At 40.0% G+C, this 21697-nt stretch overlaps 1 protein-coding gene across 2 annotated transcripts in view; it reads left to right on the top strand.

Annotated features, from left to right (window-relative positions):
* Positions 1-21697, top strand: part of sema5ba (sema domain, seven thrombospondin repeats (type 1 and type 1-like), transmembrane domain (TM) and short cytoplasmic domain, (semaphorin) 5Ba) — a 164338-nt gene that overhangs the window by 95760 nt on the left and 46881 nt on the right. For both annotated transcript variants that reach the window (XM_036593353.1, XM_036593436.1), the window contains exons 6-9: positions 9644-9706; positions 11521-11619; positions 11833-12046; positions 17240-17525. In XM_036593353.1, the coding sequence (XP_036449246.1) occupies positions 9644-9706; positions 11521-11619; positions 11833-12046; positions 17240-17525 (662 nt within the window). The remainder of the gene's footprint in view (positions 1-9643; positions 9707-11520; positions 11620-11832; positions 12047-17239; positions 17526-21697) is intronic.

A 21697-nucleotide genomic window follows, 5' to 3' on the forward strand; every position in this document is an offset into this window, starting at 1 on the left:
AGGCATGATGTGCTTTTGACCCCGTGGGGTAATGCTGTCACACTGTTACAACCCTGATGTGGAAGTGTAGACAGAATTTTACCCAGGCATGATCTCTCTCTTTCTGTTTCCCTCTCTATTCCAGTCTTACTCTCCCTTTAATTCTGTTCAGTTCAGTTCAGTTTGGTGTCTTTCATTGACAATGTACAAGTACAAAGAAATTGCCTTGCAGAGAGAGAAACCAAAAAAGTTATACAAAAATAAAAATTGTGTAAAAAACATATCACTAAGTATATAAGTGGACAAGACACTGACATGTCATTGAGTTATATGTGGGATTAGATCTGAAGCTAAGTGCTTTCTTTTAGTTTTGCTTTACAGATACAGTGTAAACACTATTTTAAGGTCTGCCAATTAACAATTAACTATAAGCCAGCCCTGTTAAATAGAAACTTGTCATCTGTAAGCAAGCTCAGAAATGTGTTATGAAGCATGCTTGTAACTAAAAACTTACAGTAAATTAATTCATTAGTTAGCAAACATTTTGTTATTTACAGAAGAGCTTACTAACAATCCTGAAAAAAAATAACATTTATAACACATTTCTAAATTTGCATACAAATGGTATGTGTATATGTACTATGGAATTATTTATTGTTTGCTAATAATAGTCAGACCTTATTTGAATGAAAAGTAGAATCTTTGAAATATTTACATGCACTTTGTGTATCCCCCTTTTGCTTTAATGACAACGTGCCCTGTGTAGCTGGCACTGACCACACTAGTTTGGGCAAAAGCCTCAGATGAGGAGATCAAATCCACCTGTGAGTAATCTGAACACATGCTTCAGTGGAAGAAATAAGGCAACATTCACATTACAAGCCTCACTGCACAATGCTGATTTTTTGCTCAGATATTAACGGTTCACATTTATGTAGTGATTCAAATCTGTCATTAACGTGAAGAAACCTGCATCCTGAAATGACCTGAATGCACACGTCCTAATCAATGACATCACGTGAATGAACCACATACATCCTGAACAACAAACTAACCAGCAGAACCAGCTTCCACAGCCAAAATGATTTGCTCTGAACAGCTATCAGCTCATGATGTTTATTGTTAGAGCAAGACGAAGGGAAATAAGTTTCAGATGCATTGCTTTTACACCATTTACTGCCAGCCACAATTTGGATATGTATCCAATCTAGGACCACATGTGAAAGTGGCTCAGGTCTGAGTTCTGTCCACACAGTTCTGAAAACATCAGATTTGTGTAACATCCAAAAATCGGATTTGTGCCACTTTAGCCTGGTAACATGAACATTGCCTTAGACTCAAAAAAAACATTTGACCCTGTTTGTACAAAGGCCTTAACATTGTCAACGTCACAAATGTGCTTAAATTTAAATAGTGATCTAGCAAGAGTGCAACATCTTGAAAATTTCTTTTTCATTTTAATTGTCATAACCGTTAAAAAAAATCTAAAACTTTCTATTGTTTATTTCTAGGTTTGAGTGACAAAAAAACAGATTTTCAGTGAGATTTCAGGCTTTTGAAACTGGACATTTGTGAGAATAGCAGTAACGTACATTGGGTAGCATAGGGTTGTGTTAAACCCCTTAAGATCACAGGCTTATTACACTTTGAGGCTTTTTAATCAGTAACTGCATGGAATACAATGTGAACTTGCTGAGTTGTTCTTCCTTACAAAAATGTGTAATAAACGTTTGGACCTGTCAGTCATTAAAGGGGTAAGTATTGTATTTAAATACATGAAGCAAAGTCTGTCATGAGTGAAAACGATAAATAAGACTAGGAACATTACAGTAAGCATCTCACGTGTTATAGTGCAAACATCTTTCCAGAGGGATGTGGTAAAAATCTAATAAATCAGGCAGAACACTTGGTCTGTTTACCTGGGGGAATGGCAGTGGAGGTTGAAAAGGGTTTCAGTTCAGGACATAGGGATGTTGCTATTTCTCTCTCTCTCTCTCTGTCCCTCTCTCTCTCTTTCTCTCTGTCCCTCTCTATCCCTTTCATTTCACTCAAGCCCAAAGTAAACGCTTGCTTTCAGCACAGCTGTGAAGCTTCAAATGATTACCCATTTCCTCCTTCTCTCTTCACGTTCACACACTCGCACGGCTCCACACAATACCATGTAGTCCCTTCATTCAGTCCTGCTAAAAGGACGTGCATCTCCACGCTACACTGACTCCATTTTTCAGAGCAGTCGTTGGCTATGGCCAGTGTAGAGGGGTGTGCTGGAATGAGGAGAGAGGTAATGTGTGTGTGTTTGTGTTGGAGGGGCTCTTAGAATGGGGAAGCGTGAGTGTGTGGGTGGGGGGGTAGGGGGTGTTTGGCATGCTTGAGTGCGTATCTGCGCCCTCTTGTGTAGGGATCAGTGTTGCAGGACAATGAGGCAGAGCCATTGGAAGTCCTGTCACATCCGTCAGGGCGGTGCTGAATGCAGGGGACCGGGCCGGCTGAATAGGGAACTGTGTTAAAGGACGAAGCAGGGCGGTGTCCAGGGCGGCCTATTGAAGCCTTGAAGCTCCACCACTTAGATGGATAGCCCCCCTACTCCAGGCAGAAACAGGGTGGAGCTTATGCACCTTAATCAGACCCAGGGCAAATTGCTATGCAAATGAGAGTCTGCTCTCTAGATCAGTTGAGATTGAGGTTTTTTTCTGGTGGGAAAAAATTCTATGTGTAATTGAGAAGAGTTAGAGCCCAAACAGAGTTCCCAGAGCAAATAAATACAACATTGTTCCAATACTTTGTGTTATAGTACTAATACACAGAGACCTAAATATGAATATTTTATTATTTAGCTATTAATACTGTTAACATGTATAAGGCTTGTTGTTACCAATAAAAAATGTATTGTTTTCTTAGTCCACAAGGTGGCGCAGACAAAAGGTGTTATGCCTAGGATAGATTGGACAGTATAGTGAATAACACTGTTACTGTGCACTTTGGAGAACATGGTTCAATTCAGACATTCATGTACAACAATTTTAAGTCGCTCTGAATAAAAGAATCTGCTAAATGCAAATGTTGTTTGCTTGGAAAAACAAAATTTATATATATATATATATATATATATATATATATGTGTGTGTGTGTGTGTGTGTGTGTGTGGGTGTTGAGAGAGAGAGAGAGAGAGCAATATGTCATTCTGCAATCCTGCCATATAGCAATAATCATAGTATCATGATGGTATTGTATTGTGAGGCCTCTAGCGATTCCCACCTCTGCGATTTAGAAAGCTGAAAATTCACTCCTAAATGCAATTTTATTCTAAGCATCAACTAGAGATGAATGTCTGTGTGTGAATAGTCATTCTGTTGGCCCATTGAAGTCCATTTTTATTCCAATCTCGTTCAACTATTTCACGGTTAGTTGACTGATGTCAGATGGATAGCCAGAGAAAGGGGAAAAAGGTTTGAAAGAAGCCGTGTGTCATTTTTGTCTAACGCTTATTCTGATTTTGCCTAACCAGTCTTTTTGTTAAGTTGTCTAACAGAGAATATGCCTTGATAATGACAAGCAGCGGGTGCTAGAAGGTGCCCAGAGGACACTGGGTAGTGTCCTGTGATGCGCTCCTCGTTTCTAATATTCATGGATCATAATTAGTTGTCACACCTGATATCTGTCATATACGACAGAGACAATAGCCTTATCAGCAGAAGCAGACCGCCCGCGAAAATGTGTAATTCTCAGTCCTGCACACGGTGCCGTGCATATTAGCATTTCCTTAATGCTCATGCTAAATGGAATTCAGTTTTTAATGCACCATCATCTCTCTGTCTCTCTAATGTATAAATAATTCCTGACTATTTTATCCTTGCATTACAAATTCATGACATCCTTTATTATAGCGCGCCACAGGCAGCGCACTTATTGTGACCAAAATTTTTGAAGCTGAAAAAGTTTGTGAAATGGGATGTCACACACAGTTGCACGGACAAACACAGGCTGATATACGTGCGCACACAGTCAGGGAACACACATGCTCACGGCTTTTTTAGCTGAAGTGAGATTAAATTTGAGAGCTGCAGTGGAGAACACTCTTATTAACTCAGCTGTCATTTACTGTCTGCCTTTAACTATTGCCACGTTCATCTCCAAAACTTGCTCCTAAAAGATATAGCCGTGCCTCAGTTAGTAACCTTGTTGCTAATAGGGCTGTAAATCTCTGACCTCACCACGATTTGATTTGAAAATGATTCTTATAGAAATGCTTCAATGCATCATGAAATTTCAAATTTCACTGTAATTTGATTAGATTTGATTTGATTCACAATTCCAACAAGTTCCTTAGTTACCGTTTTTACATCTATCCAACATTCAGGCCACCTGATAGCATCCACAGCACTTTCCTTTGTACTACTGAACTTCTGAACTTCAAAAATTCAGGAGCACACAGAGTACACCTAAAAACATTTTATTATTCCAAACTAAACTAGCTTTGCTACATGTGTAAGGTTAGAGAAAATATGAGTGTTGGGCAATTTAAAGATTTTGGAAGCCATGTTTACATTACTGAAACCAGGGAAATCTTGTAGCTGCTGGGCATTAAAGCAGGTGGTTTAAATCTAACAAAGAGGAGGTTTGTGTTACGGAAACTGCCCCTTCAGGTGAGCTCATGCTAACACTAACACTGGAGCTAGTTGGGGCGTGGTTATAAGCTGGAAAGGACTCATTGTCTTGTACTTGAGTCTTAGAGCTTATAGGATCATTTGTAAACAGTACAAATGATGGCACACGTGAGCATATTATTATTTATCTTTACACAAAGTGTTTTAATTGCAAATGCAAGCACTGAAAAATCCTGTTTAGTCTACTTTATCTTTGTGCCTTCAGTTGCCTTCCACCCTCTCAGTTTTCAATGGCTGTTGGAGGAGTCAGTTGAAATTGAGTTGCTGACCAGTATACACTGATAGATTATGCTCAAGGTGAAAAAATCAAATGTTTTATATACTCCAACTGGTCTGAAACGTGATTGGGAGGCAAAAAATCTGAGTCTGTGCCCCTCACGCACTACTCGATTTACTCTCCCAAGCGTCGACTACGGCTGCGCTAAAATGTGCAGACTGGAGCCGACCAGCACAGACTCGGCTATACTGAGAATCAGGACTAACCCCGGCTTAGCTGATCTTAACATTGTTCTGTAATGTTGTTTATCATTAGATATAATAATAAAGTGAATGTTATCTGTCACGGATTCTTCCTTTGTCCTTCTGAGTGTCTGTTTCTTCCCCTCTGTTGTAGCCATGTGCCTTTGTTTTCTTATACCATGTGCTTTTGTTGTTGTTCTGTGTCTCCTCCCTGGTCCTGCCCCCTTGTTATCTGCTCCACCTGTCTATGCTCCACCCCTCATTAGTCCCAGGTGTTTCTTATTTTCCCTCAGTGTATTTATACCCCTGTGTTTGTTCAGTCTCTGGCTTGCATTGTGGATGTTACTCTGTTGGTGTTTCCTTGTCTCTTGGTTTTGTACATCTTGTAGTTTGACTTTGTTTTCGTCATGGACTTGCCTGTTTTTCAAACTTCTACTCAGTTTCTGGACTCTAACTTTAATTTGAAACTCGCATTTGCATCCCACCTCCTCACCTCAACCGTTACATTATCAAATACAGCAGCCTGAAGCTTACCTTAAGCTGCTTGTTAGTAGTTCTGACGTTGAACTTGAGGGTGGTCTTCAACACAGTTTAATCCAAAACTTTCTCAGCTTTAGGAATTACATGAAAACTATACCACCATTTAGGCGATCAGAGCAAAGTTTGTCTGAATTACATTTTCTTAGCAAAATTTTTTTCTTGTCCTAGCTAATGTCTAATTCTGACTGATTAACTCCCAGCACCGTTTTCACTGCAGATTTACTCTGTGCAGCTTTTCCTTGACAGAGGAAGTAGTGTTTAGAATGGGTTGTGATTGTGATTGGTCAGTTATCTTTGTATGATTCTGAATTCTTTTTAAAAATACATTGGTAATACAAAGTGTATGTACAATTGTATGCAAATGTTTGAGCACTTCTGTTCAGATTACATGTTTTGTGAACACATCCTCTACAGAGAGCACACTTCTGCACATTATAATGGAGAATTACTCTTTATTTACTCTTCATTGAGCTGAAAAAAATAATTAAATATAAAATGTGGGCTGTACAGAATTTATGACGCATTTTATATTGTATGTTTTATTTTTTCCAATATGTTAAACACAATAAAGCAAAGGCAATAGTGCAATAAAATTAGCATAAAATGCCATATTTAAGTTTATACCAAGTAGAGGATATGTTAACTTATTTCCATCTAGACATTTAACAAAACATGTTATTTGAATAGGGGTGTTCAAACTTTTGCATATGACTTTATACAATAAATATCAAAAATAATACATCTGTTTTGGAGTTTCATCTTTGAAAGCAGAGAATTTGGCAAGAAATTAGTGTAGATTATTGTATTTGAAAGACAAATAGGTGCATTTTTACATCCCCAGTAACTAACAAAGGTGTTTATGATTTATTTTTCTTCAACTTTAACTATTGTTTATCATTTCCAACTCAAATTTGTTTCAGGCAGCAAATAAAAGCAACATGTACTAAATCAAATCCAGCTCAAGAGTCTCTGCAGAGGCCTTAATTACCAACATTACTTAGTGAATAGGCAATTACATAATTATAGGTATGCGCTCTTGATCTACATTACCTCATCACACTGTTTTTCTGCGGAACGTAACGCTTGTCAGGAGGAATTTACCATTCACAGAGTTCATCCTCCCCCCAGTGAAAAGCCAGCATTGCCGCTTGGCTGCCAGGTGGACGATAGCTCCCCCAAGGGTGGCAAAGTCCCAGGCACAGCATTGTGGCCTTCACCAAACATGGCACAAAGTGTGCTTTTCACAGGCCAACTTCTTAGAACGCGCTTTGCGAATGGCAATGGAGGGCTGGCATTGTTCCAGTGTGGTGAGAAGAGGGGGACCGCCGTGGCTAAGGTCAGGGTTAAGCTCACGGATTCTTCTAGAAACAGCTTCACAGACGAGATGGTAATGACCCGAGCTATGACTCACTGCAAAGGCATTCGTCACAAACAACCCCCCCGCCATCTCCACACGTCCCCTTCTAAACACACACACACAAAACATGTTGAAAAATACAGCTTTTCAGTTTATCTGAGTGGTGGGGGTCTGTTCAGCATGGCATCACTCCATCGTACCTGACAGCTGGGGCGGAGAGAGCCAGCAGAGCCAGCAGGGAGGAGGTGAAAAGCATAAGTGACAGCTTCATTCAAAACACTGGAGCCATGACGTTATTGCTGAACGAGGGCCCGTCAGGGATATGGCAGCTTTTGAAGAGCCTCTTGCTCTGTCGTTGTAGTTTTGAAGTGCCTTGACTTTGTTCACCTTAGTCTTTCCAATACAGCCTCTCTTATTTGGCCCATATGGGAACACTTATGTTAAACAAATCAAATCACAGATAAATATAGCTTCATTACCGATGCTAATTGCTTGCTTATTGCTCTGTGAGGATGGTAAATTGATTACTCTTTAGCCTGAAAATGGCACGTTGCTTTCTCTATAGAGCAAACTAACACTGGTGATTTTTACAAAGCGCTGAGTCTATTTTTATTTTCCTTTGACGCTCAGCTATCTAGTCTTCTTCTAGGACCTGTTTTTGCTGTGCTGCATTTATACGACTGCTCATGCCCAGGCCCGAGTGACCCGCAGCATGGCAGGACACGGTGGGCAGAGTTGTGGACAACTAAACCTTTCAGCTCTATCTAGAGAGCTAGAACAACCCCTTAAGTGCAGCAAGTCCAAGTGGTGAGCACCGTGCCCAGAGGAGAATAGAGACGAGGAGAGGAGAATAGGAAGGGAGCGGATGGCGAGGAACACATAAGAGTTTCTTACGTATTCTGTGATCCATGCCAACTTTTGCCACCCTCACACACACGCTGGGCCAAGCAGAAAGGCTATTTTTAGGAGAGACAAACCAAACCAAGAGCTGATACCCAGGAGATTGTGAGGCTTGAATCTCTGATATCTCAGAGGGTGAGAATAAAAGACAGTAGCTTTCAACCTATATATATATATATATATATATATATATATATATATATATATATATATATATATATATATATTTATGCGTGTGTGTGTGTGTGTGTGTGTGTGTATATGTATCTATGTCTGGACATACTTATGCATATTATGAATATGCATGATCTTAAAAACATTTTAATCTAAATGCTTATGTTTAAGAACAAATGAAATTTGTTTGTAAGACAAATACAAATAATTGAGTTGATACCTATGTATGCAGTAAATTCCAGAGTTAAAATGTTACATTTACATTAAAAAAACGAAACATACTGCATACAGTACTATGCAGAAGTCAGAGAACGCGCTTTATTTATCAAGTTCCGTCTTAGAAGTTAGTTGCATTTTCTGCTTCTCACGATCCAAGTAATCCCAAACACATCATTGTGATGAGGTCTGGGCTCTGGGATGGTCAGTCTATTGTAAGAACACCAGCAGCTTCTTTGTTTGATACATCTTGATCTTTATCTTGCTTGTTATGGTCATTATCAATTAGCTGTAGAATGTATTTCTTCCCAGTCAAATGTTTTCCTGCGGGTATCGTGTGATATAGCAAACTTTGTTTATACTGTTCAGCCCAAATAATGTTTTCAATAAAAAACCAACTCCAGATGTTGTTGTATATCCCCAAACCTGGTTCAAAGAGATTTTCATTGCGTTTGGTGGCATACATACTGTGTTTTGTTACTTTTAAAGATCTCAAATGTAGACTTGTCAGTTCATTAAACCTTGTGGCCAGTCTTTAGTGTTATAGTGAAAATGTTCTTTTTTGTCTATTTCCTTTTCTCTGTAATGGCTTCTTGACAGCTACACATCCTTTTAGACCCATAGTGTTGAGTTGTCTCGTCTCAAAGTGGAAGGACGGACCGAAACACCTGTGGATTTTTGCCCATCTAAAGCAAGAGTGGAGCAAGAGTTTCTCTTCTCTCTAAAAGACAGATGAAAGCTTAAAATACTGTTTATCTGATGGTGACAGTTTTGGTGGTCCAAAATCCAAAGATTTTGCACGGTTACATACATACATACACTTTTACGCTATAAGCTAAACACCAGAATATATATACACACATTGGGCCAAGCAGAAATATACATTACTATATATACATTACATTACATACACTGTATGTGCGTGTGTGAATGTGAGTGTTGCGTTGGTTTTCAGCATCAAGTGAAAACTGTTTCAGTTTTTTAGTGTTGCTGCGATAATTGAACACTGGGTAGACTAACTCTAAAGGGCTATAATTGGGCAGAGGAAAATGGAGACACTGGAGCTGGTGAAAGGAAAAGAGACTAGATTTCTTTGCCTGAATGCAACTAGGTGATGGCATTTACATGCAAATGTAGACTAGTCTTCCAACTGTTTCCTTACCTCACCCATTTCAACCGCAGCCCCACTTATTTATGCTGTTTACGCAATAAACAATACCCGATACGGTTCATGTCTTTTCATACATCTGGCTACATGCAATATTGCTGTTGTGTAACCTGCCTTGTGCTAAACCGCTGCTGGCCAGCAGTGAATGCTGCAAGTCACTTTCCAACGTTTATTTTGGTTTCCTAGGCGACGGAATGGGGCCCAGACGAAGACACCAGGAGGTCCTGTCAAAGCAAAGGGAAGACGGAGGTAACTTTGAGCCCCCACTTTCGTTGCTGAATAATAACGTTTCTTTCAAAAAAGCTGGCAGCCCATTGGCTGGAAGAGAGAGTATTGTTTAGGCTTGTAGCAGAACGCTGTGTGATGTGTACTTAGTCAGTGATTGTTTAAGCACAGAGTTGCACTCTGTGCTTGTTGTGAATAGTTAATAACTCAGCTGAAAAGTAAAAGGAGAACCTGATCCTACCTCTGCACTCAGGAACAACTTTAATATGCTAATTAAAGCATGACATCAGCAAGGTGTTTATGATGGCCTTAAAATACTCCTCTCTTTAGCATGCCAGAGTACCAGACAAAGCCTCCATTGTCTGTGGTGCTGATAATAAGCACTGTGATCTTTTTGGTGCATGGCTGGCTTTACGGGATTGATTGCTGTGCCACTTTTATCTCAAAAGCACTGGCAAAAAAAATGTTGACTCCTCTGGGAAACCTGGACTTCATGTCTGATCTTAGCTGTCTGTAGTTTTAAGAGTTACTGTGTAGGATTAACACATTAAAATTTCATATAGCAGCAGGGCTTCAGTCAAAAAAAAGAGAAATAAAAAAAGAAGAAGACTTTTTTCATGTAACTTTTTACTATTATTGACAGGAACATGCTGAAGGAAAATGACCTGGCCTTTTCACTATGGAAGTGTTTATAGCAGTTCCCTCAGTTCCCCGAAAGCCAGACTTCCCCTCTGTCAGCACTGATGTGCCAATTGCTTGTTCAGTAATTGATGAAATATAAACCAACATGGCAGCCGCTCTCATCTAAAGTGGAGAGCACAAACCACTGTCAATTTCTGCACCTGATATATGCCACGCGCTGTTCTCTCCGAGACACGTTGATACCTATGCAGAGTGCTTCATACATCCCTCTCTGTTTGAAGTACAGCCACTTTTACTCTCCATGCATGCATAACCAAGATGGAAAAAAACTTTCCATTTCTCACATGTCTGACCAGAAGTTAGCTATTATTAGATACTATTGTTATTACTAGTGTTGGGAGTAACATAATAGCGCATTACAGTAATGTCATAACCTTGTAACAAAATTATGTGATGCATTTAAAATTTAAATTCCCTGTATTGATTTTCCGTGCCTACCTTGTACGTAATTTGCGTGTGTGTGTGCTAAATGTGGCAGCAGACTGCACAACTTTGTGAATTTGAGCAGTGCGAGTTTGGGAAGCACCTAAACTCAGTGAACAGTCTGTCAAAGCATCTAAACATGCTAATATAAACCTGGTGGATAAAGATCCCGGTGCTGAAGAAGAGAGGGACATAGCCTCACTTTAGAATATCGGGCTAGAATTTCATTCAGAAAACAGCTCTATAAACTTTACATTTTGTTCCTAAATAAAACAGCTGATGCACCTATTTTTGAACTGTTTCTACTGGCTTGTTTCTCAGTTTTCAAACAGCATCAGCTTTTCATCCTTTTAATCAGCAGTTCTTGTTCAAAGACAGGGATTGGTTATTTCTGTCATTAGTTATTTCTTTCTAAATCAAGTACTGAAAGGACTTTTAGGTTTTCTCTTCTACAGCTGGTACATGTGTGAGTTTTAGAGAGTAACATAAAAGTAAAGTCATGAGTAGTGAAATTACTTTCCCAGTAATTGGGTAAAGTAATCCCATTACACTTTGAGAGAAGTATTCAATAATTTGTAATGGTTACTTTTATTGAGTAAAAAAACACTGCTTTCAAATCATATGTAATGTTTATTTTCATGGATGCTAACTTGAGATCAGATTGGGGCCAAACCATCACTGCTATATACTAACAGTGTTAACTCCCTCTGCAGGCAGAGTGTCAGAACTACATTCGAGTGCTACTGGTCAACAAGACAGAGGTGATGACCTGCGGCACCAACGCCTTCCAGCCTCTTTGCATCACAAGAGAGGTAATCAATGGTGGTAATGACTCAGAGACTGAAGCACATTAGCAGTGCTGAATGTAAGGAGAAAGACATTACTGAAGCATTTTTGTAAAGAGGACATCCATTATTTTACTGTTTTTCAGGTCTTTTCAAGTTTCCATAGTTTGGAACATCTCTAGTTAAAGGATGCCATCTTTCTTTTCAATCTCTCTTCCTCTCTCGCCTCCTCTATCTCAGGTGGGCAATATGAGCAGTGTGCTGGAGCGAGTGAATGGAGTGGCACGCTGCCCCTATGACCCCCGCCATAACTCCACAGCAGTGGTGACAGAAAGTGGAGAGCTGTACGCTGCCACGGTCATCGACTTCTCCGGCAGGGACCCGGTCATTTACCGCAGCCTGGGAAGAATGCCACCACTCAGGACCGCCCAGTACAACTCCAAATGGCTCAATGGTATGACTGAAATGTTCTATAAAACTTGTTTTCTGTCTGGGTGACGCAATATCCTTACTGCTGAATTGCAATGTCCATAATTGAGAATCTAATGGAATCAAAAGTGCTGGTGTGATAAAAAACCTCCCACTGTGTTGTAGTAATTGAGTCCAGTCTGAAAATTAATGGTGTCAGACTTGTCTCGGCCTCAGTGTTATTTTTACTCCACCTTGTCTCGGGCTTGGGGTAAGAAGGACTCTTAAATTGTTCTCAAGACCAGCAAGTGCAAAGCCTCCTTACCTGCAGTGATTGGTACATTAACCTTTTTTTGCTATCGTTATTGAAAATCAACACATTCATACATAATAAAACAGTTCCTGCTCTCCTCACTCAGTATCCAATCAATGTATTTTGAACTGCCTGTTTCTCTTACGGATCACTAATAACTTATTGATTATTGATAATTGATATCAGGCGATTTAACTATTGAATAACTTGATTTGTCCAGGTCTCGGTCTTCACTCTGTCTTGCCTCTAATGGTCTTGACTTCAACTCCACCTCTTGATCTCTTGACATTAAGATTACTGGGATTATCTGTAGCAATTGCTTATATTTCCATAATGTATAGTATAAAACTGTAACATTTCAGATATCCAGATGTTACATTACGATGTAAGTAGCAGTTATGAGTCGCATGTCTCTACATGGTGTTTGTATTGAGCTTTGGGGATGAGGCAGCCGTTAAAGCTCACCCTTCCTTATAGAGCAGCAGCCCTTTCTGTGCTCTGAACCGCAAAGCCGCATCACCACAATCATTTCTCTGGCATCAACAGAAGCTTTTCACAGTAATCCAGGTCAGGCAGAGGAAAAGACAGCCATGCACGAGCACATGAGCCTCAGTGAGCTTTCTGAAAGAGTCAAGAGGTGTCAATAAACTCCAGGCTGCTGATGCTGCACCCCTTCCCCATCACAATATACTTCCTGACACTGACAGAAAGAGCAGGGAGAAGCTTCCGGAGCTGCAGTGATAATTCAGCACCGCAGGCCAGGCATACAGCGCATGAGGAGTTGGGTGGAGCGCTGAGCTCGGCCAGCCAGTGGTGTAATTATTCCTCGCAGCAGGGAGAGGGTGAAATTGCTACTGCAATGCTCCACTCCACCAGAGACGAACCACCCACCTTGCACTCCATGGTGTTTCTGGGAACATCTGAAGGAGCTGGAGAGAAAAGGAGATAGAGGTAGAGAGGGAGACGGAGGAGGGATAAATAAGCGTATATTACAGGGTCTGGCAGCCTAATGGGTAGCACTGACGTCACTGTCTGACATCACATACACTGTCATATGGGAAAGTTTGGGCACCCCTGGTCAAATTGAAAATAAGTACACATCCACAAGTTACACAGTTGTGCACATTTTAATGTAATTTAATTACAATTCTTATTTGCTGAATTTACCGTTTCATATTTTATGTTTTTTTCCCAATATGTTAAAATATAAGAACAGAAATTGTGCACAAAAATGTGTAAAAAAAAGACCATATTAAAGTCCACAAATTATATAATTTGACCAGGTGTATTCAGACTTTTGCATACAACTGTATTTGACTATTTTATTTAAGATTTTTTTATTTTGCAGTTTTAAAAACACCAGCTGCCTTTTATATTCTGTGAATATTTTATATTGAGAATTACTTGGGATAAAATCTTAGTATAATATTTTGTCCCTTGGGAATAATGTCGTACCCCATGCTTTTTATCCCCCTGTTGTGTCATGTGTTTAAACCACCTCTGGAGCAAAAGACTTTCAATAGGTGCTTTTAACAATAGTTTGGAAAGAAACTGCCAAATCATGGCCTGCAAAACCTGCTCTTCTTACCAAGGATGATCATGAAGATGTTGCAAAATATGCTAAGAGGGAAAATCAAGTATAAAGAAGATAAAGTGTCCACAAACATGTATATTCATTCACAAACTGTATAGAGACCACACTTCTTCATTCAATTAATTTCCAGACAAAACGGCCAAAGATGTTAATTTTTAAGTGTCAGGAAAAAAAAGGAAATAAATATATTTAACAGAATTTTACACAGAAGCCTCAACAATCTGTTTAATATTTAGTGTGCCCACCCTTTGACTATAAAACAGCTTCCGTTCTTTTCAGGAGACTTTCAGTTTTTCAGAGAAATCTGCAGGGATATTTTTAACACCTCCAAAGTTCAGTCTTAGAAGTTGGTTGCATTTTCTGCTTCTCATAATCAAAGTAATCCCAAACACATTCAATGATGTTGAAGTCTGGGCTCTGGGGATATTAGTCCATTATTTTGCAGTTTTATTTTTGATGGATTTTTTCTTTTTTAGCTATTTTCTTTTCTCAGTAACTTCTTGACAGCTACTCATCCTTTCAGATTCATGTGCTGAATTTCTTCTCACAGTGGAAAGATGGACAGAAACACCTGTGGATTTTTTCAGATCTGAAGCAAGAGTGGAGCTTGCTGTCATTTAAAGATGAAAGCTTTATGTGCTGTTTATCTGATGGTGAGCGTTGTGGTGGTCTACCAGGTCTTGCACGGTTGTTGGGAGTCCCATTTTCTCTCTGACCTTGCCCTTTTTATAGAGGTAGATTATTCTACATCTAATCTACTCAGAAATATTTCCTGAAAATGAATAACTTGTCTATTTTCACATGTCCATTTTTGCACAGTACTGTATTTCATGTGTGAATGATCCCACCTGATCATTCGCTCTGTCTGCTATATGCTCTCTGCTGCAGTCACCCATGGTAGATGCACTTGCTTATTCACAAAGTTGGTGGGATGCATGGTGAAGGGGCCCCTTCGGATATGAAGTGTGAATTAAAATCTCATTTCTAGTCATAAGTCTGCTCTGGTGGGGGTCAGGGAAGGACGTCACGGACCTCAGGGGTCCTGAATCAAATCCATCTGGCCCGTTATTGGACTGTGATCCCACAAGGTGCTGACTGACTGCTTTTTAATACGGTACTGATATGGGATGGGACTGGAATATGAGCTGGGTGTGGCTCCTAAATCTCTTATGATCAATGATGTCAGTGCTACCTGTGAAGCTGCTAGGCGTGTTTTCTTCCTCTCTGAAGCTAATCAGAGCCCTTAATTCACCACCCAGCTTAGTGCTATCCCTTGGCTCTGACACAAGCTGAAATGCACACACTCAGGGACCCCGATGGCGCGGCAGTCTGGAAATGAGACAATCTGTTTACTTTCTGTAGGGAAGTAGAAAAATACTGTTTGTCATATTCGCACCCACACAGCTACACAGTTATACACATGCATACACACATATATGACACACACACACACACACACACACATAAACAGTGCCTCCTACCTCCACACATACGCAAAAACCCTGCCAGGAACTGCTTGCTCAAACTGCAACACGAGGAACTACTCAGTTAATTCATTCAACGTTGTCCTACCCCTAAGTAAAAATGACTACAGTCCGTAGTTGGCTCAGTTGGTATTCAGTGCAGCTCTCTGACTGCTGTGTCCACAGAGCCATGTCTGTGATGCTTGTGATGATAGAGGTTTATGCAAAACGAACATGTAAGAAAAAGCATGTGTATTTTTTGCTAGCCCACATACTTGTTTGGTCTTTAATTGTTTAGGACATAAGAGAGTCTCCAGCAGGATTCGAATGAGAGTAATAGTATTCCCACCCTCAGTTCATTTACATTCTGCCAGTTCCAGCTGTGCACTACATGCATAGAGAAAGGCCAGTAATGTTGCATCTGCCTTCATAATGCAGGCTGTGACTGGTGAGCTGCTGTCTGGGGCTTGTACCTGCTGAGGCTGTATATTAGGCCTCAGATATCAAATCAAAAGGCAGTTACAGCTATTGAAGCTTATCCCACTCCTTCTGCCGTTACAGTAATCCGGTTCTTTTTAAAGTGCTGCGAAGGGGCCCAGCTGTGTTTATGGTTATGGTTATTTGCAGGTTGATATCACTAGCAGTGACTCAGTTTAACTAGACCCTGGAGGCAAGCACATCTGATGGAGGGAGATGTAGCATTTGGCTAATAATATCTGAGCTCACAGTACAGCACTGTTTATTTGTTGTTCCTTAAACTTATGACTCATGCAGTGAATGTCATAAAGGTGCACTGTGAATGTCTAACATCAGCAAAAAATGGCAGACCAGTAATAAAAACAGGGCATACAAACTGACCCTGAAGCTCTTGTTGTTTGAGATATGAGTCTTTTTCCCCAGTTTATGGGTATACAATCTGGTTTACTCAAAGGCAGCTTTAAAAATTGAAGCTTTTGAAGTAGTGATTTTTAAAAAATCAGAACTAGTTGCTGTTATTTCACTGCAAAAAGTGGTGGACTGTGTAAAATGTTTTTTGAAACACCTCTACAATACTACTGTCTGCTAGTGTCCTTATGGAATCCTAGTAGGATGTTAGCACTAGGCTAACAGCAGTGCACATGAGAATATTTTGGCCATTCTAGATTGAACACAGACATTCAGTATTTTATTTAAAGCTTGTAACAGACATTACACACATAATTAGTCCCATTCATTGGAAATCAAAACATCCTTTTTTGATTTCTCTGTCAGTTCCTTATCATGTTTGTGGTTAGGACTTTTGTTCACCTCCTGAATTCCTAACCAGTAGGAGAGCTTGCTTGGTTGTATGTAGATACCATGGAAAAAAACATCTAATTATACAACTTTCCGTTAGGCATAGGCCTGAAAAATAATTATTTTTACGTAAAAGTCACAATTTAAAGAGACAAAGCAATCAAACACTCATGTGCGGTGACATCACAACCACAGTTAAGTGGCATTCCTGCAAAAATCACAATTAAAATCGCATATTGATCAGAAAACCTGCAAAAATTGCAAATAAATTGCAGTACTGATCAGGAAAATTTATTGGGTGTTTCAAGAATTTAACCCTAATTTCAACCAGAACTTAACACTGAAATACAATGTGTACAACTACACTCACAGAGTTTAAATACAACAGTTATGATTTTATTAAATAAATTTAAACTAAAATTTACACACATTTATTTATTTATTTCACAGAAGGCCTAGAAGGCCCTGAGCGTTTCCCTCTTACTTGAAGGCTGTTTTGTACATACAAACATACAATATCCTAGCCTGTGGGATTTTCTGTATTAATGACATGATATTATTCTTTCTCCCTCTCTTTCTTATTGTCTTTCTTAGAGCCTCAGTTTATCTCAGCCTATGACATTGGGCTTTTCACCTTCTTCTTCCTGAGGGAGAACGCGGTGGAGCACGACTGTGGGAAGACGGTATACTCGCGCGTGGCCCGCGTGTGTAAGAATGACATTGGTGGCCGCTTCTTGCTGGAGGACACGTGGACCACTTTCACCAAAGCCCGGCTCAATTGCTCTCGCTCTGGAGAGATTCCCTTTTACTACAACGAGCTCCAGAGCACCTTCTACCTGCCTGAGCAGGACCTCATCTACGGCATCTTCACAACCAATGTGTGAGTGCGCTCCTCAAAGAAACTGTCTTGTTTTAGCCTGGCTCTGGGACTAAACTGATCCAACAAAACAATGATTTGTTGAAATCTGGTGGAAACTAGCACTGAGGTTAAGGGTGTTGATTAGTGTAAAGAATGCATTTGATCACATTCATTTAGGCACTTAACACCTGTAAAGAAGCATTAAAGCTAACAATGGCACTGATGTGACCATTTGCTTGTGCTGTTGTTAGTACATCTTTTTAATGCACAAGGCATATCTTTGATTTGTGACCATGGAGCTCTAGCCTAGTGTTACTGTTGTTGGGGGCTGGTGACGCCATCCTCTTGAGTAGATTGAAGCAGTATCTCTAAAGCTATTGACTTTGTGCTGCTGGATGTTGTCTACAAGGACTGTAGGCCAGTGACTGACTGTAGATTAGCTGATCCTAAAATGCAGAAATGATGCAGACAATGAAGAATGGTCTTCCTTTAAAGAGTGCTGTGCCTCTGTGCCATTTGACCTTCTGATTAAGAGGCTAATGGAAAGAGCATCTCTCTCTCACACTGCCTGTCTTGCTCTCTATCTATCTCTCTCAACCCCGTAGGAATGGGATTTTGTAATGCAATCATAAGAACAGTGTCTCCATCTGTCTGCAGTAAATTGAACACCTTCAGCGTGGCCTTCTGGAATTTGAGGTTGTAAAATGGACTGCAGAGAGAGAGAAAGAAAGGAAGGAAGAAAGAGCGAGTGAAGGAGAATGAAAGGATTGCAAGTAGTAGCTCACCCAAGTGTTAGGGACAGAGCTGGCAATGTTACGCTATTCTCTAAGTGAATCACTGCCTAAAGGTCTGTATGCCCTGCAGCCCCTCATAATGAGCTTGCTGTGTTTATAGCGCTCTTTCCCCCCTGCAGCACTAAGCTCCACTTCATCAGTGCATGAACAATGCTAATCATACAGCAGCACCAAACCTGCTTATCATACGTTTCATTACTCATACTGCTTATATTACTTATACAGTTCACAGGACACCAGCGATCACAATTTCAGAATCACTTGTCTTATTAGTAGTTGTTGTTCAGTAATACCTTACACAGACCAACCACTGGGCCCCAGATCACAAGTGGGCTGTGAAGCACCCACTGGTGGTCTCCAGGCCTATGCTGAGAGGGTGTCAGTGGTCCTTAGATGGCCGATGATAGCAGTCTGTGTCATAGAAAGCAGTGAAACAATTATTGACTTAATAAGAAAGAAATTTAAAATGTTTTCAAATAGTAAACAAAATTAAGACACAACCTCATCCATTCCTAAGCATCTGGTAAAAAAAAATTGTTGCAGAAGCATTCTTTGCTGGTATTAAATAAGCTTGCAGTGCATTTCTCTGTGCTGAAAATTTCAGACTACCACAGTCCTGATATCAACAATGCATTTAAAGAGAAAAAAATGTTTAAAATGAGATTTGAATACAAAGAAAAATAGGTCACTGCTGTGCTCTGATTATTCAGTATCCGAATAATGAACTAATTTTTTAAGCAAAAAAGTTTTTTGTGCTTTCTAGTGATTAATAGGTGGGCCTTGAGGTGGAACATGTTGAGAACCCTTGGTCTAGGTTCATACATTATAAATTAGACCCAAAAAAATGACCTGATGGTTTATTTTCTGAAATAAAGGTATGAGATATCAAGACACTTTTTATAGTGTCCTACAAATTGAGAACTACAAAACATTAGCATCATATAATAATCATTTTATACATGTGTCTGCGACAAAGACTGTTTTTTATTAATACACATTCCAAACTTTTGAAGTCTAGTCTAGCTGAGGCAGGAAGGCAAGAAGCCTTTAAAAGAGTTTGATTTAATTTTTTCTTACCTTATTTTTGAAGAACAGCTTAAGGTACTGCTGTCATCTCTGCCAATCACAGGCACATTTAAATGTGGAAAGGGAGCTTGTGGCAGTTAATATGCTGAGGAAAAAAACTTCTTTGGAAAACAGATGCGTAGGTGTCAACTCCCAGTTAAGCACCTCCATCTCAAGCATGAGCGGGTGGATTTTGTGAAAGCACGCACATCCTGTTCGTTTACTGTAATATATTAAGACAAAATGCACCTTGAAATGAGATTTTTGCCCCCCATGGCGAGCTCTGTGCTCTCAGCTCATTCCCTGCAATGGCATGCAGTGCTCATGCAGCTGTAGTGCTCTTAAAGGGGGCTGTTTTGTCTTATTTGTCATTGCGTGGTAACTGAGAGGAATGCTAAATTGAGAGCTCCTCTGGAAGTGTCCTTTGTAAACTTTTTGTCTCAGCACTCGCTAAAAGTGACGTCTAACCAGTGCCATGACTCATTGTTATGCAGTAAAAATATCTCTGGCTAATCCTGCCTGTGTCCGTGCTTCATAAGGTTGCTGACTGGGCCTTTTTGCTTCTGCTGCGATGCAGGTATTCGTTGAGGTTGAACTGCCAGACTTAATGTGTTTTTCCCCTTCCTGCTCCCCCATTTTAAAAAGAGTTATCCTGCTTTTAGCACTAAATCCCTTGTATGAAAAACACATACAATAACAACTTAGTAATTTACAGTGTCCTAATGTGACCTTACACCATGCTGAGTCTGTGACATCCAAGTCCCCAAACAAAGTGAAAATACTGTATGGTACTGTACCTGGATAACCACACGGTGTATATGACACTCAGACAACCTCCAGGTAGTCATCTGTGCTCACAGTAAGATGACTTCATTCCCATATGTCGGGTGCAGTACTGAGCATGTGTGGGACTGGGCCATGGTGGAGTAGGTGAGCTGAGGGCACTTCCTGCTGCCTGGCTGAGTGGCTGGCACACGGTGGGCCCAACAGGCATCATATGTAGGCTGGATTCCCCTCGAACCAACCTAATACTGGCCCTTGCAAAAGGGACTATAGACGACGCATACATGATACATTCACTCAAGCAGCCACTACTTTAAGAAAAAAAGTGCAGTCACAAAAGTAATCACAAACACAGACTACGCATATTCACTTGGGCTTCAAATAGGAAATTATAATATGTACTGAATAGTAAGTCTTCAGATTAATAGCTAAATAATTAGCCTGTAGCTTAAGGGGATAATGTAGCAAATCAGCAAAACACAAATGGCATTAAAGGGGAATTCCATCTGTTTTTCATAATTTCTGCATTATCATTAAGGTGTAAACAAAGTCATTCAAAGTGGCTTGATATGAAATGGTGCATTAGGTTTGTTCCTGGTGACAGTTAACCAAGTTACAATGGTAACAGCCCTCAGTGACTGTAAAAACTCATTTAGCACCATTTACTCATTTATTTATTTACTGCCAGTTATTATTTCCCATAAATTTGACATCGTTCCTAACTTTTCAGCATGGTTATCTGTATAAGAGGATTATGTCACCAGCACAGGCCTATGATTTGTATTGTATGAATTGTAGAGAAACTTACCAACTCAGATTTTCAAGGGATGGTGATGTGTACCATGCACAGTGAACCTACATGTTAATGTTCATGGTACATAAAAAAAAAAAAAGTTTTCCTATTTTGCTGTACAACCCCCTGTAGTGGTTTAAAAGAGATATTTTAGGCCAAAAGCATATCACAAAACTGTTGGAAAACAATGTCTCAGGAATCCGGCAGCGAACACAGAACTATATCATGTAGTAGTTTTCTGTGATGCGACTTTTAAGGCATTAAATGCTTCATGTCTGGTTCATATCACCACCAATATGAACAATTCTGACTGAGTGAATTTAGATCTAGAATAGTGCATTTCTCACCAAACCGCTCTGAATGGCTTTGTTTACATCTTAATGACTATGCAGATTTTGTAAAAATTGATGGAATTTACCTTTAGGGCTGCACTGAAGTCTCTTGTACTACACACACACAAATCTGAATTTAGAAATGCTTGCTGAACATCACAGTTGGTAGCTCTGAATCACTGGGACACAGGCCAACCCCCAACATTAAATCAATGGAGTGGAGCAGTTAAAGTAATCCTTCCTGCTCTGTAAACTGTGGCTCGCTCATCTCTAAGAGCAAGAGAGCAAGAGGCCGCCTGCTTCTGCTGCTTTTCCTCCCTCTCTACTACTCTAATGATGAAAGAGAACCGATTAACACTGCTTTTCTGCTATCAGAGGGACCTGACCAACATGTTTCTCAGAAGTCTGGAGCTTTGTAGAAAACAG

The sequence above is a fragment of the Colossoma macropomum genome, unplaced genomic scaffold (assembly GCF_904425465.1).
Source record: "Colossoma macropomum unplaced genomic scaffold, Colossoma_macropomum, whole genome shotgun sequence".
Classification (NCBI taxonomy): domain Eukaryota; kingdom Metazoa; phylum Chordata; class Actinopteri; order Characiformes; family Serrasalmidae; genus Colossoma; species Colossoma macropomum.